This window comes from Schistocerca cancellata, chromosome 3 (assembly GCF_023864275.1).
Source record: "Schistocerca cancellata isolate TAMUIC-IGC-003103 chromosome 3, iqSchCanc2.1, whole genome shotgun sequence".
Classification (NCBI taxonomy): Eukaryota; Metazoa; Arthropoda; class Insecta; order Orthoptera; family Acrididae; genus Schistocerca; species Schistocerca cancellata.
In genome coordinates, this window is record NC_064628.1 from 197,242,272 (window position 1) to 197,256,933 (window position 14,662).

Here is a 14,662-nt window from a genome sequence, read left to right on the forward strand (position 1 = left end):
ATACAGTTACCGAAATGATCTTACTGAGCCTCTGGGCCATCACAATCTGTCATCAGTCAAACTCATCTCGTGCACTGTCCCCATTCTACAACCAGACGGCATGCTCACAGAAACTACATGCACTGTGAATTTGTCTGACTTACACTCACTCCTCACCACGTGACGCTGCTATCACATGTACAGGTTCATATCGATAGTAGGTCTGTGGTCATAATGTTCTGGACCCGTAATCACATACCCACCGTTCGTCACCCACTGTATATCAACAACCTGCCTCCAACTTCCTCCAACCAAAGAGCCAATTAAAATACGACCATAGCGCCGCCTGGTGGCGTGACAGGGAAACGGATCATGCCCGTAAGCAACGATATAACATCTTGGAAAACGAGCCAACACGACTGAGATACATTAGCTGTTGCATGTTGTTTAGTGAACCAAAGCATCGTGCGTCTGCAGAAAAGGGGCAGGAGCATTGGTGGCGATGACAGAAATTCCGGAGGAGGAGGACTTGGGCAAAGAATGTATAAGCTATGTAAGAGAACTGGTCGGTTGGAGGTGCTGTGTGGCGTCAATGAAACAGCTTGCAATTCCAAATACCTTATTACAGTCCCCTGCTGTAGCTCAGTACAGGAAGTAGCAGCTTGGCAGCTGCATATATCTGCTCCTGTGTGTTATCACCTCACAGTTCTGAGAGAATGCAGCATCAGTTGTACAATGGCCTGTGACGCCGATACTTCCATCAACGACGACTCCAGCTCCGGTCAACCTCCGCTAGCTGCGGTCGCATGTATTTTGCTGAATATCAGGGGCGAAAGACTATTTCCCTGCCTTACACCATTTCTACTCTAACACTTCGTTCTTTGTCTCTGCCCTCTTGGTTCTCTTACGTATTGTATATTACCTGTATTTCCCTGCAGCTTACTCTGTTTTTCTCAGAAACTCGAATACCTTTCACCATTCGACATAGTCGAACGCTTTTTGCATGTCGAAAAATGATATGAACACATCTTGATTTTTCTTCAGTCTTGCTTCCATTAACAACCGCAGCGTCAGAACTGCCCCTCTGGTGCTTTTACATTTCCTAAGCCGAACTAATAATCATCTGACAACTCCTCAATATTCTACTCGATTCTTCTGTTTATTATTTTGGCAGTAACTTGGATATGTGAGCTGTTAAACTGATTGCACGGTATTTCTCATACTTTTCGTTTCTTGCTGTGGTCGTTGCCAATTCTGCATGAGCCCAGAATTTTTTGTACTGTACTTATTAATAAATCGAATTACATTTGTTTTAGAATTTACCCCAACTCAGCCCGTGGCGCTTACCATTACCATAATTTGCGGTACTATAGAAACCAATCGGAAACCTTTTTGATGAGTTAGAACGTCGACTTCCCTCCAGAGCTCAACGCCAGACATCAGTACATTCTCTGGTTTCGACTGTTGAGAAAGAATCGACTACCATACCTACACAGACAATCAAACGCCTCACAGAAAGTGCCCCCAGCAGAGTTTCAAACTGTCATAAAGGATTTTTGTGCACACATCCCATATTAGGTGTCCCCATACTTTTCAACAGACAACGTATTTGTAATAATATTAGTAGTTGTTACAGCTGTTTATTCATCATCATATCATTTGTACCATATATTAGATCTTAGAGGTTAACAAGAAAATATACTAAAGGGTTGACTTAGTCATGTTTACAGCAGCACATCAACTTACTTATCTTGTTCAGCAGGCACTTAAACGTTATGTGCAATGAACTTTTGAACACAGATGCGCAGAAACAAATTTGGGGATGACGTCGAAACTGACCTTAATAGCGTCTCGCATGGTCTGTAATATTGGAAATATCCATTTGCCAACATAATGGGTGGCACATCTGGATCCTCACTGTATTCATTTTCAGTACTGCACTGTAATCCGAAGTTGCTGTATGTTGAACATGCTATCCATGGACAGTATGTCTATAGATGTGTGATCCTGTCGACAGAATCATGTCTTGTGTAATAGGTATTATGTACAATGTGTGCAGGATAAGTAATAAGTGGGTAAATCTTCCATCACGCAGATCCGTTGCTTCATGCTGATAATCTTTTCTGCTAGTGTACAATGGTGCAAACACCGGACGTCATTCATTTAATCATTTAACTCTCTTCCAGTCAAGGGATAAACCAGTGGACAATTCATTATGTGGGAAACTCAGGCAGACCTTTGTTCATTGGTGGAAACTTACGAGTGGGTTATTCGTTGACATGCAATGCTTTACAGATAATTTTAGCACGTTGATACTCTGCTTGTGGTAATAGCTACAGCCGTTAGATGAGGCTGGCGCAACTGATAATAAATCTCTTTTGATTCAAAGCGACTGATAAATCTGGAGAGGTGCAGATAACTCGTGAGGCAGTTGCTGGCACACAACGCGAACGACAGTGCTGCCCGGCTGTCCCGAGAGATGAGTCCGGCCCTCACCTTGTGGCTGCTGGCTGCAGCCTGCAGCGTGGTACGCACAGTAGCGGGCGACGACCGCATTCTGGGCGGTGAGCCGGCGGACATCTCACAGTTCCCCTGGCAGGTCTCTGTGGAGTATGTGGAGGCGCACCGCTGCGGCGCCTCCATCGTCAGCGCCAACTGGGTGATGACGGCCGCGTGGTGCATCTGGGGCACCGAACCAATGTATTACGTGCTGCGGGTCGGTACATCTATACGCGAGAGTGGCGGCGCCACATACACGGTGTCCGATTTGTTCTGGCACGAAGATTTCGATTATGTTTTGACAGATAGAGACATTGGTTTCTTCGAGATCTCTGGCTCCATCTCGTTTGACGACAACGTTCAGGTATTCTGTACAGAAATATTTCATTGAGAAAAATCTTACAAAATCAAACTATGGTCGCACAATGAATTTCCACTCTTTTGTGAAGTGTGAGCTGGTTTGAATCTTCCTGGTAAATTACAACTGTTTGGTGGACCTGATATCGAACTTGGAACTTTTGCCTTTTAAGGGACAAATACTCAACCGACACGTTTGTAATATTTATATTATATGTAGGATCTCCTTCCTCTCTTTCACCCCTTCCATTTCTCTGCAGAACTACATGCATTAGCCTGGGTACAGTGCCAGTGTTGATTAGAATACACTCTGGAATTGTTTAAAGGTCGTCAACACTCCTTTTTACATAGTTGAAAATGGGTGACCCACCACAAATACTCTTAAGAATATCTCCATTTTTCCCGGACTTCTACATCTCGGAGTGCCTAGCGTCATGTTTGGTATGTCTTCTCCATTACCTGGTTCGTCCATCATCTTGGTGGTCGTCCCTACTACCTTTTACCTTCGACTTTGCCATTGATGGTCATTTTTTCCAAGTTATCCTCCTGTCGTAGAGTTATATGACCAAATAACTGCAGGATTCACTGGAAACACCCTGTGTTCTTGAAGGATTGATTTGATTGGTCCGTCTGTCTAACCATGATATTCTCAGCAACCTCTTCCAAGTCCATATGTCAAAAGATCAAGTCTTTTTGGTCCCCTTTTGTTATTGTCTATGTTTCAGCGCAATAAAGGAAAATTGGAAATATTGGAGATTTGTGCACTGTTAATTTTGTTGTATGGTTAGGACTCCATCTTTCAAAACACTTTCAGTTTCGGTGCAGCATCCCTATCCAGAACAATCCTGCATTTTATTCACTGTGTTGGCCACCCTCTTTCTGAATCACTGAGCCCAAATAGACAAAGTGATCCCCTTCTCATATTCTGATAGTACGTCAGCGGCTGATATTGGTTCACCTCTGTCAGTTATCATGATCTTTGTCTTTTTCTTACTAATTGACAGTCTAAGTTATTCATTTTCTGTCTTAACCCTACCCAGTAGTTCCTTTATTTACAGTTTTGATTCTGTGCACAGTACAGTGTCATCACCAAAACTTAAATTACGGATTCTTCGTCCTGCAATTTTGATCCCACCAGCCCAGCCAGGAAGACTCTTTCTCGTAACATATTCTCCATAGTTGTTAAACAGAACCGATGATAGAATGCACTCATGTCTGGCTCCTTTACATGGTTCAAAAGGTCTTGAAGTACTTTTTCCTAGTCTGATTATTGCCTTCCCATCAGAGTAAAGATTTGTGATAAAAGTAATAAGATGTTCGTGAACGCCCATTTCTGCTAGTACGCTCCACAGTTCTTTCCACTGAACACAGTCGAAGGCCTTGCTATAGTCATAGAAACGAAGACTAACGGGGTATTGAATTGGCTAAATTTTTCAACTAGAGGGCTGACATTAAGAATCTGCTCTCGTGTTCGTTTATTATGCCTTGTACCTTTGGAAGGTAGTGGGAGCAAAGTACTTGGAGTGGATCGTTATTAACAAAATGGCATAGAAACCAGGCGGCAGTTATAAGAGCCGAAGAAGGCATACTTTGCTATTAGGAAGTTTGAAATTAAAATTATGCCGCCTTTCTAATACCATTTCTGTTGTTTCATTTCATTAGAAATTACATGTTGCTTCTTTATGAGAAGAATTGTGGTAAATCATATACAATTCGTCGTGGAACTAAAGGTCTCCAACTTAGACATTAAAATGAACTACTGCGAATGAACTCCTTGGCAAGTGAACTGTCATTTTCTTTTCCAAAATTTATTAAATGAAAATATTATTTCCGTTAGGATAGAAAGAAGTGAAATGCAGATTTGAAAACTAAACTAATCGTACTGAGAAGACTTGAATTAAATGAATTTCTTTCTCATTGACCTAAAAATTACTCTTCAATATAATTTTAAAAGAAGGCATTACTTTCAGTAGCATAAAAAATAAAAACACATACAAATACTAAAAACCAAGTTTAAGGTTAAAGGTTTCGCTGTGTTTGAATGTTCCAGTTAGCAAACTGGTAAATTTTCATTGGTAGATTTTTTGATTTGTTCATCCTCCTGATGCTTTGTTATCATATTTAGCCAGTAAACTGCTTTAATTTTTTCCCTTTTCCGTTAAAATGTGCTGCACCATCTGTCCCTTTAGCAAGGTCACTGCTCGTCTTTTTGTGTAAGAATAGAATGCTTCATCTGGACCAACTCGTCTATGCAGTGTAACTGTGCTGTGAGACGTATATAAAACGTAAGTTTCTGTCTGTAGAGGAACCATATTACCTTTACATTGCCACACGTTTATCTACACGATATGATCAAAAGTATCCGGACATCCCTATCCAACGCAGATTTGACCACTATATGACACAACATGCAGGTGCACTATTTCATTGGATGTCACCTGAGTAACAAATCCATTTAGGATATTTCAACCCTTCTGATGCCGCCCAGGCCGAATGCTGGCGATATGAATATGAAGTGGCAGCGTGGAGGAACAACGACAGATAAGTGAGACCAGGCAGACCTCATGTAATGAAGGACAGGAACCGTCGAGCATTTCGGGGAGTGGCTGTAAAAACCCTCATGAAGGAAGCAAGATTAGGGCATAACGTCCCGTAGACATCCAGGTCATCAGAGGCGGAGCACAGGCCCGCGGTGGTGAAGAAACCATTTCGAAGCAGCCATACCGGCAATGGACTGGAGAGGTTTAGGGAAATCACCGAAACCCTAAATCTGGATGGCAGGACGCGGATATGAACCTGCGAGTACGGTGTGCTAACAATTGCGCCACCTCCATCGGTAAAAATCGCATGAGACTTGAGACAGGAATCTCTCGTGAGTTTAAAATTGCTACCAGTGGTAAAAGTAAAACAGAGTTTCTCGGGGTGTTTGTATCAGACTGCAGAAGTAGTGGGTCAAATCACCACTTCCCGACCTTGTGCAATAGCGCTATATCTCTCTTTCCTTACGCTTGTCTCGCCCGCCCCGTCCCGACCTTTATCAAAACTTCACCTCCGTTTTCTTCGTAATTGCCAAATGTTTATGTGCAGTGGGTGTGGAGGACTGAGTCTGATGAGACACGATTACCCGTACAAAGGAAGTTTAAATAATAATAATGATAATAATAATAACTTTAAATTTGCTTTCTGCAGTTTATGTGACAAACTCTTATGTTTTCATCTCTTTTTTTGGGAGTGATTATCACATCCACAAGAAAACCTAAATCGGGCAAGGTAGAAGAATGTTTTTAGCCATTCGCCAAGTGTACAAGTTCGCTGGGTCGACAACATATTCCTGTCATGTGACGCACATGCCGTCACTAGTGTCGTATAGAATATATCAGACGTGTTTTCCTGTGGAGGAATCGGTTGACTTATGACCTTGCGATCAAATGTTTTCGGTTTCCATTGGAGAGGCACGTCCTTTCGTCTACTAATCGCACGGTTTTGCGGTGCGGTCGCAAAACACTCAGACACTAAACTTATTACAGTGAACAGAGACGTCAATGAACGAACGGACAGATCATAACTTTGCGAAAATAAAGAAAGTAAACTTTTCACTCGAGGGAAAACTTGAGCCAAGGACCTCTCGTTCCGCAGGTGCTCAGGCTAACCACGGGACAACGGCGCTCCTGAGCTCACACTGTCCTTGATGTTGCCTATCTGCGGCATGGACTACTCAGTTTGTATATTTTGCTTAATTTTTTCATAGTTCCACACAACTTCTTCCTGTTTTCTCGATTGATCTGTGTTCAGTTTTTCACGGCCTATCCACTGTGCCAACTTATAACTAAATCTGAGGGGAGTGCGATGGGGAGGTTCCCTTGTGAGCAGCTTAGGAAATTCTTCCTTCGACAAATTCTGGTAGAATTAGAGCAGACCTTTAGTATTATAAAATAAAACCTTTCGGTATTCATCGGTTTGCAACCGGATTAGTTCGAAATGTAAGTCGAAAGGTGCACTTTCAATTGCCGGGCTTTACCAACACTTCAAACATTGGCTGCAAGTTAGTAATTTCCTGAAACAAGGACAAAACTAAATGGTAATAAATGAGAGTAGCGTATAAAGTTGCTTTGAAGTACTAAAATGTGATATGTTTCAATAAAAAAGTACTGTTTACTGTTGTTTTTAATTTAATGTTATGCTTGTACATTTAACAAAATCGACTTTATTTTCCTCTTAGTGGTATACCGGTGCATTAACTGGAGTCGGCTACCAAACTCATTTTTAAGGGATTGTAGCAATTTGACAAATTTTTCAAAGCGTGCTACTTCCCACGCATATGCTGTAAAATAAAACCAAAGTACTGTTTTGAATAAAACACTTTTAAAAATCCGGATACCTAACTAAGTAAAGAGTTGCTTACATCTATAGAAAAGTTGTTTTTTCAGGAGCTGAAGTTTACTGCTAAAAATCCTAAATCGACTGCCCATTCAGGGTCATGCATGAGTGGCTCTAGTTTCCCTTGTCCTCTAAAAATTGAGCCACGGCGTGGCGCAGTCGAAAAAATGCGGGAAATTATTTACCTCTTGCTCAGCCACCGTCCATGAGCATGGCACGACATATCTGGATACTCCTCTTCAAATGAAATAAAAAAATTCTTTGAAATGACGATGAATGAGTCCATGAGAACGAATACATTTCACGATGCGCACCACAAAATTCATTACATCTTGAACTCCGATAACTTTTGCACAAACAGCCTCTTCGTGGGCAAAATAATAAGTGGAAGATAAATTCAGTGTGTTAAGGTTTCTCCGCAGTAGGCCAATAATCCTTTTAAATTTACCATGCATTGCTGGCACCTCGTCTGTTGTTACAAAAAGGAGCTTTCTTCAAGTGAGTCCTATTCTTTCAGTTGTCATTTCGATCGCTTCTCACATATCCACTCCTGTAGCAGTGTCATTTATCGACATCATATCCATGAGCTCTTCCGTTACATTTAGGTCGTCATTCACGCCACGGAAAAAACGGCTAACTGATCCATGGACTCATCAAGCCCGCCTGGACGTTTTCAAATTTGGCTGACAGTTGTTCATGAAATTCCCGGCAATGTCGCTGCTTCGCCATATTTTATCGTTCTAGAAAACGCGTATTCTGCTGCATGTGGGAGATATTGTGGGACTTATTGTCTCTACTACATCCAACAAAATATTGTTTATTAATGGCCCTTCACAAAGCGGCATCCGTGCTCTTGCTAAACATAAAGCAACTTTACAACTAGTTCTGAATCCTTTCAAGGCACCCTTCATCTTCGTCGCACTAAATCAGAGAGAAAAGGATGGGTTTGGGAATAATACAAGCGAAAACGAAAACGAATACATAATTGAGAGTAATGTAAACAAACTTCAATTCGTTTCGCAGATCCTTTGATCAAAGTAAATATGATAAAGTGCTGATACGAGCCTCATTTGTGGATATAGAATTGTCTGGCGCTAGAGTTTGCACATTAATTTTTTTTTCTCTGGCTTCCCATATGATTTCAGCATACTCTTCTGATTACAATTTGCTGTAGTGTCTTCAAATAGATGATTTTCTTACACATATAATTCCTGTACTGCAGATTTGATATTTGGCGCTATAGTCACAACTAACAAAAAAGAAAGAATTTCCCATTCCGGTTTAAATGGACTTTCGGAAATCTTTGCTTCCTTGGAGCAGATTGTTCCATTATTCGAGTAACTGTCTTGCGCTTATCTATTTCACTGATGAATATGCCTTCTGTCAACGTTCTCGGCAGTGCACCACGGCGGCTTCACCGCGCAAGCCGAGATGAGGCAAATGAAGCCCAGTTCGACCGAAGCACTGTGCAAACACACTTTGCACTTCGCCTTGCAAGCGGGCGATTTGTCGAATGTGAAAGGTCCTGAACTAGAACAATGGGTCGAAAAGGACGGAGTAGAATGATTGAGCCGCTCCTCATAAGCCACACATTTCTACAGTGAATGCTGAGCGATGCTTGAGATGGTTTGAAGAGCGGTCCCACAAAACATCGGTTACCTGAAATAAAGGGATTTGGACTGATGAATCACGTTGTAGCCTGTGTGGGCTGGGATTGCGAATACGTGGAGAACGATACCTGCCATCATCCAAGTGCCAACGGTGAAGTACAGAGGAGGTGACCTGACACTATGGGGGTATTTTCGTGGTTAGGATTGTGACCCATAATTGCGCTTAAGGAATTGGTAAATGCGAAAGGAGGTGAACAAATTTTACTACAGTGCGTACTGCATACAGCAGAACATTTCGAGGGCGATGAGTGATTTTGCCAGCAAGACAACGCATAATGCAATATTTCTGATTCATTTGTTTGTGGACATTAACATTTCTGAAATGGTTTGGCCGACCCAGAGTACCGAGCTGATCCCAAAGAAATATCTTTGGAAAGAGGTGGAAGGTTGACTTCGCTCCAGACCCCAGCATCCTATATCACTACCTTCTGCGGTTTCGGTTTTTGAGGAAGAAAGGGCTACCACTCCTACGCAAATTTTCTGGCACCTCATTGAAAGTGTTCTCTGCAGAGTTCAAGTCTTCATAAATGTGCATGGTGGACACTGATAGGTGTTCACATACTTTTAACCAGATATTACACGTTTGTCCAAGTGCAGTAGGTTGCACCTGTTGTAGTTTGGTGTGTCTGACAGATGAACTGTTTGGTTTTTTGCGTTGGTCGGGATTTTCCTATTTGCAGCCAAGTACCTCGTTGACCTCACATTGGTTCATAAGTGTGAGTCCCGAATATTTTCCGAGACTTTGTTCCAGCTTTATTTCATAGACTTTTGCTTTGTTCTATTCTTCCCTTCGTTTTCTCCCATGTTGTTGCTGACTGCTTCGATTTTGTATAGATCTTTGTCTGGAATTGTTCTTTCGATGAAGCTGTACTCTTAGAGAAAATGTTTTAGGTGACGTCTGCTGAGAATTTGACTAAGGGGTGCTGGTATTTACTGAGCTATGTATCTTGGTAATTGCTGTACGTGAGCGACTCTGTTTACTTCGGATTTCATATAGCTACTGACCAAACGTATGCTCATGTTCAGAAAAAACAGAACACAGTGAACCATGGGAGGTAGGACGTTCATATTCACAAGACGTTGCAGTAGTATGTTCTCCAGAAATGATTAGCATTTTAACTACGTCGGCCCGCGATTTCGAGGTAAACGTCGACATCACGGCGCAACACCACCTACCGGGTAAAATGTACCTATGGATCTCGTTGTCGCTTTAAACCGAAGATAATACATCTGTGTAATCTGAGCAGACGTGCGGCATTTCTCACAGACGTATATGCCTTTCGTAAGGTCAAATCAATGAGCATGAAAGAGGGCGCGTTATTGGCATGAGAGGACGTAATGCTTCCATCCGGCAAAATGTTACTCGGCAAAATGTTTCGGCAGTGCAACGGGCATATGCAGAATAGTTCACAGAAGGCCGTAGAACACGAGGAAATGGTTCAGGTTGCACCGCCCAGACCACCCCCGAAAAGATCGACACCTCAACCTAATGTCATTGCAGGACAGATCTGCGTCGCCCCCGGGTAAAAAATGATTCAAATGGCTCTAAGTACTATGGGACTTAACATCTGAGGTCATCAGTCCCCTAGATGTAGAACTACTTATCATAAATAACCTAAGGACATCACACACATCCATGCCCGAGGCAGGATTCGAACCTGCGACCGTAGCAGCGACGCAGTTCCGAACTGAAGCGCCTAGAAGCGCTCAGCCACAGCGGCGTCCTCGGCTATGGTGCAACAATGAAACAGTGTGTACACTATCAGGAGGGACAGTCCGTCCCTTTATTACGGCATCGGTTGCGTCCACATCTCCGCTTACCTTTGATGAACGTGTAGAAACACGCTAGACGGCAGTGGTGTGTGAACGAAGTCGCTGGCGACAGGAATGGCACCATAATTTTTTCGGACGAATCCAGGTTCTCTTTTTTTGAAAATGATGACCGCATTTTGGTTCTCCGCAGACGGGGGGGGGGGGGGGGGAGGAGCATCACAGTAACTGCATTCACACTAGACGAACAGCACCAACTCAATGCCTTATGGTGTAGCGCGCTACTGCGTACAATCACAAATCGGAGTTGGTGCGTGTCCAGGCCACTGTCACCAGTGTGACCTAAGTGAATGACATACTACGACCTGTAGCATACATTTTCTGCACAACACCCCAAATGCCATTCTTCAGTAAGACAATGCATGAGCACATGTTTCAGCTCGAACACGTGTCATCTTGGTGGCACAGGATGTCAGCCTTCTGCCCTGGGAAAGCCAGATCACCGGACTTGCCGCCAATCGAAAATGTATCGGATATGGTGAAACGAAGAGTGCAGGACTGTGACCCAATGCCAACCACCACAGATGAACTTTGGAAATGAAAGCAGCATGGATGGATATCGTACAGGACGAAATTCGCGCCTTATACGCATTGGTGCTTCCACGCATGGAACAAATTATCAAGGCACATGGCGAACACGACATATTCTGAAGCGAGGTTACTGAAATGTTAATAAGTTCTGGAGAACTCACTAACGTACAAGTCCTATGAATACGAACATCCTCTATCTAGTCGTTCAAGATATTCCGTTTTTTTGTTTTTTTCTAACAGGTGTGTAATTTTTGTACTGCTTTCGGATTTTTCAAACTGTTTTGTTGTATGCTGACTGTAGTTTAGCCAATTATTTGTTCTTCCGCTCAAAATTCTACAGATCCAGCAATGTTCATAAGTCCCGTCTTATTTCGGTTTAATTTGTTTCATATTCTGGCTTCATAATTCCTTATGATTTAACGCGCTTCTTCCCTCTCATTTTCTTCCATCCCCAGGAATCGGACGTAGGTGGTCCGTGTATGCTTGGCATATGATCTTCTGATCACACATTTGTAATCCATGAAGTTGTTGCCTCAGGGTAAAGAGAAAAGCATCAACAGCTATTTCATATAGTGCCAAGGAGACGGGGTAATCTTGTCGTACCGAATTATTAATTTGTAGTAGTCTACGTACTTGTCCGTTTACCCTGTGTCCGGATATGCCAATTTTGGGAGGTTCTTTGTTGTGTCAGTTACTTTTTGGGAAGTTCAATGCTTTCACAGTCTAGAAAAGACGTAAATGGTTGACTGTATCAAAGGCTTTTTCGATGTCAAGCGATATGATTGCGTATTGCAAATAGCGAGCCTCTACTTTTGTTCTGATGCCTCTGTAATCAGTTAAAGTTTGGTGTATCAGCCGATCTTTCTCCACACATGCCTGGTATGTTCCAGTTATAGTGCTGACAACTGAACTGAATGACAGTGTAATCCGCATGAAAATTTTGTAGTCACTGTTGAGCAGTGTTATAGTTCGAAGACTCTCGACTGTCTTTCCTCCTCGGTTTTTGGCAATTAGGACCACACCACTGTCCCATCAACAATTATCTCGCGATGCATATGTAAGCAACAGGTCCGTATAAACATTTTTAGCTCTTTTCAGTAGCACCAACTACTTTCACGGTTAGCTCTGTTGCGAAGTCTTCTTCTTCCTCTGGATTTTTTTTCGTTGTCATATAATAACTCTCTGTGTCTTTTCGTCCGTTGCTATGCTGGTTGCTAGTTCTGTAATGTGACTAAGGGTTTCTTCTCTTTTTTCAGCTTGTTTGTTCAGTAGCATCGTGCTTGTACACTGTGTTGACAAAGTCATGGGACACCTGATAATATCACGTCGGGCCTCCTTTTGGCCGGCATACTGCAACAACTCGACATGACGTAGACTCAATAAGCCGTCGGAAGTCCCGTGCAGAAACAATGATCCACATTGCCTCCCTAGCTGTCCATAATTGCGAAAGTGTTGGCGGTGCAGAATTTTGTTGCCGAACTAAACTCTAGAGTATGACTAATAAATGTTCGATGGGATTCATGTTGGCTACATAATTCGCTCAAATTGTAAAGAATTTTTTCAAACCAATTGCCAACAACGATGGACCGGTGACATGATGTCAATGAATGTCTGCAGATGTTTTCCAACAAGCAGAACACAATCAGTCAATGTTCGGTTCAGCTGGACCAGAGCACCCAGTCCACTCCATGTAAACACAGCCCACATTATGAAGCCACCACCAGCTTGCTAAATTCAATGTTGAAAATTTGGGGCCGCGCGGGATTTGCCGTCATGGACTGTGCGGCTGGTCCAGGCAGAGGTTCGAGTCCTCCCTCGGGCATGGGTGTGTGTGTTTGTCCTTAGGATAATTTAACCCTGCGGCAGGCGCGCTTAAGATTGTTGCGTGAGCGGCCGCGTGCGGTACACAGTGCCGCGTACATTTAAATACATAATAAGCAGTTTCTTTAATATTTAGGTGGAATTAATTATTTATTGTGTATAACATCATTCTTAACATCAACTTTTAATATGATCTGTATACATACACTCCTGGAAATGGAAAACAGAACACATTGACACCGGTGTGTCAGACCCACCATACTTGCTCCGGACACTGCGAGAGGGCTGTACAAGCAATGATCACACGCACGGCACAGCGGACACACCAGGAACCGCGGTGTTGGCCGTCGAATGGCGCTAGCTGCGCAGCATTTGTGCACCGCCGCCGTCAGTGTCAGCCAGTTTGCCGTGGCATACGGAGCTCCATCGCAGTCTTTAACACTGGTAGCATGCCGCGACAGCGTGGACGTGAACCGTATGTGCAGTTGACGGACTTTGAGCGAGGGCGTATAGTGGGCATGCGGGAGGCCGGGTGGACGTACCGCCGAATTGCTCAACACGTGGGGCGTGAGGTCTCCACAGTACATCGATGTTGTCGCCAGTGGTCGGCGGAAGGTGCACGTGCCCGTCGACCTGGGACCGGACCGCAGCGACGCACGGATGCACGCCAAGACCGTAGGATCCTACGCAGTGCCGTAGGGGACCGCACCGCCACTTCCCAGCAAATTAGGGACACTGTTGCTCCTGGGGTATCGGCGAGGACCATTCGCAACCGTCTCCATGAAGCTGGGCTACGGTCCCGCACACCGTTAGGCCGTCTTCCGCTCACGCCCCAACATCGTGCAGCCCGCCTCCAGTGGTGTCGCGACAGGCGTGAATGGAGGGACGAATGGAGACGTGTCGTCTTCAGCGATGAGAGTCGCTTCTGCCTTGGTGCCAATGATGGTCGTATGCGTGTTTGGCGCCGTGCAGGTGAGCGCCACAATCAGGACTGCATACGACCGAGGCACACAGGGCCAACAACCGGCATCATGGTGTGGGGAGCGATCTCCTACACTGGCCGTACACCACTGGTGATCGTCGAGGGGACACTGAATAGTGCACGGTACATCCAAACCGTCATCGAACCCATCGTTCTACCATTCCTAGACCGGCAAGGGAACTTGCTGTTCCAACAGGACAATGCACGTCCGCACGTATCCCGTGCCACCCAACGTGCTCTAGAAGGTGTAAGTCAACTACCCTGGCCAGCAAGATCTCCGGATCTGTCCCCCATTGAGCATGTTTGGGACTGGATGAAGCGTCGTCTCACGCGGTCTGCACGTCCAGCACGAACGCTGGTCCAACTGAGGCGCCAGGTGGAGATAGCATGGCAAGCCGTTCCACAGGACTACATCCAGCATCTCTACGATCGTCTCCATGGGAGAATAGCAGCCTGCATTGCTGCGAAAGGTGGATACACACTGTACTAGTGCCGACATTGTGCATGCTCTGTTGCCTGTGTCTATGTGCCTGTGGTTCTGTCAGTGTGATCATGTGATGTATCTGACCCCAGGAATGTGTCAATAAAGTTTCCCCTTCCTGGGACAATGAATTCA

At 44.1% G+C, this 14,662-nt stretch overlaps 1 protein-coding gene across 2 annotated transcripts in view; it reads left to right on the forward strand.

Annotated features, from left to right (window-relative positions):
- Positions 1-2,449: 2,449 nt before the first annotated feature.
- The window catches only part of LOC126176680 (trypsin-2-like), a 33,781-nt gene continuing 21,568 nt past the window's right edge, over positions 2,450-14,662 (forward strand). For both annotated transcript variants that reach the window (XM_049923842.1, XM_049923841.1), the window contains exon 1: positions 2,450-2,842. In XM_049923842.1, the coding sequence (XP_049779799.1) occupies positions 2,459-2,842 (384 nt within the window). In that variant the 5' untranslated portion in view covers positions 2,450-2,458. The remainder of the gene's footprint in view (positions 2,843-14,662) is intronic.